The following is a 3,692-nucleotide window of genomic DNA, read 5'->3' as shown; positions in this document are numbered from 1 at the left end:
GTGTGTGTGTGTGTGTGTGTGTGTGTGTGTGTGTGTGTGTGTGTGTGTGTGCGTCTGCGTGTGCGTGTGTGTGTGTGTGTGTGCTTGTGTGTGCGTGCGTGTGTACGTGTGCGTCTGTGTGCGTGTGTGTGCAGGTGTGCCAGCCGTCTTTCGAATGTATCCACCCGCCTGTTCATCCTTAGTTAGTCTGTCCGCCGTTTCTCCCGCCTGGACATTTATTTGTCCATCCGCCCACCCAGTCATCCATTCATTAGTTTGTCCGTCCGCCCGCCCATCCGTCTGTCTGTCTATCAGTTAGTCTTTCTGTCGACCCGTCTGTCTTCCGTCTGTCCGTACATCTTGTTCGGTCTGTCTATCCGTTAGCCTGCGTCAAACATTTCAGATACATTTCTCGACCAATCATCTGACCTACGAGTCAATAATCACCGTTTATAGACGCAGAAATTCGGTACGGTGAACACGTATTATAATAGCAGTACATATAATACCTCCAGTTCAAGTATGACCGGTCCTCTATAGTTGATATCGGTAAGACATTTAAGCATTTTAGTACAGCTCGGTTTATATGCTATAATTATTGTACCCCTAAGGTATTTTTAACGACATCACGCCTTTTCAATATTACCGACGAGCTATATATTTATGGCACTAAGGCTGTAAAACGTCTTTCAGTATTTCATTAGTTCTACGACAGCCGCGACTCGCTCGTTCACACCTATACACGATGGAAGATTACAGGACGTGGTTCATGATCCTCCTTCTACCAGCGGCTCTTCTTTCTGCAAACGGCCGCTCGCTGCCAGAGACACCTGGTGAGCAGCTGTGCAAACTCTCTCGTAACATTTACGCGTCGTTATCCCTCTGTGATTAATGAGCTTAGCTGCGGTGTGCGTACACTTAGTAAACAATATGACGTACATGCCTATACACGCGTGTGCTATACCCGTGTGGAATAATCATTGCCTTCGTCGTCTTGAATGGCTTCATCGAATAAATCTACCCGCTGTGAAGAATGATGGAAAGAGTATGTTAGAATGTCGATACATATAGTCGCCACGTGGATGAAGTATACTGATGTAGTGTTACACTGATAATGATGTGTAGGCCTACTGATGTAGTGTTACACTGATAATGATGTGTAGGCCTACTGATGTAGTGTTACACTGATAATGATGTGTAGGCCTACTGATGTAGTGTTACACTGATAATGATGTGTAGGCCTACTGATGTAGTGTTACACTGATAATGATGTGTAGGCCTACTGATGTAGGGTTACACTGATTATGAAGTATACTGATGTAGGGTTACACTGATTATGAAGTATACTGATGTAGGGTTACACTGATTATGAAGTATACTGATGTAGGGTTACACTGATTATGAAGTATACTGATGTAGGGTTACACTGATTATGAAGTATACTGATGTAGGGTTACACTCATCTGAGCAATGTTGTCTTCGTGCAGAGGACAAGTTGGTCGGATGCTATTACACTAACTACGCGCAGTACAGGCCCGACATAGGTCGTTTCACGGTCGATCACATAGGCGCCTCGCTATGCACTCACATCTTCTACGCTTTCGCCACCCTGAAGACAGGAAGGCTAAGTGCGTCCGAGAAGGACGACGAAGGTGAGTCATGCTTATTGTCATTATTATATATATACTTATTTACTTACTTAATCCTCTTCACTCCTACCGGAGGCCCTATGCCTCCACTAGTTTTCTCCAGCGGACTCGGTTTTGTGCTGTCCGCTTGATCTGCTCCCACGTCATGCCGATCTCCTGATGTTCTTATGTGACTGTTCTCTTAGGTCGTCCCTTTTTTTCTTTTTCCCTGTGGGTTTCACTCTAGTGACTGCAGCGTGGTGTTGGTCGTCGGTTTCCTTAGGGTGTGTCCAATCCACCGCCATTTCCTTCGTCTGATAGTAACTTCTATCTTCTCCTGTTCCATGCGTTGCCATAGATCGACGTTCGTTATTCTGCTTGGCCAAAATATACCTAGGATGTAGCGAAGCCTGCGATTGACAAATGTTTGAAGTTTCATATTGAACCGGAGTAGAGTAGTGTTTCTCCGGTGATTAGCTGTATCTTACCACTTCCCAACCATCTGGCTTCGCTAACTCCTAGAATCGTTAGATTTAACCTCTTCATCTGATTTGCGATTTGGTGAACTTTACCTGTTTGGTACATAGTTCGTACATTCCATGTCCCGATTCGTGTCCGTTTTTTAGGGGAGAGTAGCTTCGTCCTTGTCGGCGTCATATTTCTTCCCCGTAAGTCCTTGTCGGCATTCCGTATATAACCGTCTCCTTCCAGTCCATTACGACCTTGAAGGGTTGGATAAACTTTTGTGTCGGTTTCTGAAACCAGCTTGAATTCACTCGACGGGTGGTTGGCCCGGGGAGCTTCACGTGCGCCAATTGGCCCCAGGAATCGTTGTTTCCAACTTTCAGCCTGGGTTCACCCCTGCACCACAATGAGGCACTTCCGAAGAGGTGGGGACTAATATGTCCCTAGGCGCTCCGACTTCCGCAGGGGATATATATATATATATATAGCACGGTATATAATTTCGGGTAACGATGTGAGACCGTGTGAGATTACGCTATTGTTCGGGTCCAGCGATGTGCCAAACTATATTGTTATTGCTCACGTTTCATTTTTCATTTGTTGTATTCGGTGTACCACGAATCTTTCTAGAGTAGCATTCATTATATTGTATTTAGTCAGCTATTATGCGCGTGTATTACGTTACGTTTCTAGATATTCACTATACTTACTGCGTTCGTTGGCAAAACATATGCTTAATTTTTACACTCTGGGATATATGGAGACAACGACTTTGCGCGCATAGACGTGAACCACTAGATAAGCTTACTAACCGTTAACTCCGATTGACGCGGGAATTATTTCTCCCGAGTCGATCACGATTCGAACATCATAGCTTGTGCTCGTCGATCATACATGACGGACTGTCTGACTGCATTCTTGCAGATAACTATAAGAGGGTGACGGAGATGAAGGCGAGACACCCGCACCTCAAGGTGCTGCTTACCGTCGGCGGCTACGCCCTCGGTCCGGGACCCTTCAGTCAACTCATGCGCAGCAGAAGTCAACGTAACCGCTTCGTGACGCACGCAGCGCGATTCCTGAGGGGCAGAAACTTCGACGGGTTGGACATCGCCTGGGAATACCCCGCGGACCAGAGCAGGGGAGGGTCTCAGTTTGATAAAACTCTCTATCCGGAATTCCTGCAGGTTAGAACGAGTTTTCGCTCCACATCAAACGGTCGCGTTCACGCGCGCACGTGCGCGTCACCACGAGTATTACGAGTATATAAACTAGAGGAATCGTGGCGCGATAAAAATGAACTTTCGATCTCTATAATTATATCGGCACATGAACTTTAATAATCACCAGTACTTGATATGCTGCACTTGTTCTCGCGCATCCACCCTATAATATATCCGGCATGATTCCGTATTCTGCATACTCACAGGCGGCGAGAGGGCGGCGGTTATATTTTTAGCTGTTATGCTAATAACTCGCTGTTAAACGAAGGCGCATACATTGTTCCGTGTGTAAACGCGTCACTCATACAAATAATGCATCTATACACACACACACACACGCGCGCGCACGCACGCACGCACGCACCACACACACACACACACACACACACACACACAC

General features: G+C 46.2%; 1 protein-coding gene across 1 annotated transcript in view; it reads left to right on the top strand.

Moving 5' to 3' along the window:
* LOC106814303 (chitinase-3-like protein 2) overlaps positions 1–3,692 on the top strand; it is an 8,938-nt gene that overhangs the window by 534 nt on the left and 4,712 nt on the right. The window contains exons 2-3 of the mRNA XM_014818604.1: positions 1,467–1,631; positions 2,997–3,255. Coding sequence (XP_014674090.1) covers positions 1,467–1,631; positions 2,997–3,255 — 424 coding nt within the window. The remainder of the gene's footprint in view (positions 1–1,466; positions 1,632–2,996; positions 3,256–3,692) is intronic.

Source organism: Priapulus caudatus, unplaced genomic scaffold (genome assembly GCF_000485595.1).
Source record: "Priapulus caudatus unplaced genomic scaffold, Priapulus_caudatus-5.0.1 Scaffold902, whole genome shotgun sequence".
Classification (NCBI taxonomy): domain Eukaryota; kingdom Metazoa; phylum Priapulida; class Priapulimorpha; order Priapulimorphida; family Priapulidae; genus Priapulus; species Priapulus caudatus.
Note: the sequence above shows the minus strand (reverse complement) of the source record. Positions and strands in the feature narration are given on the sequence as shown.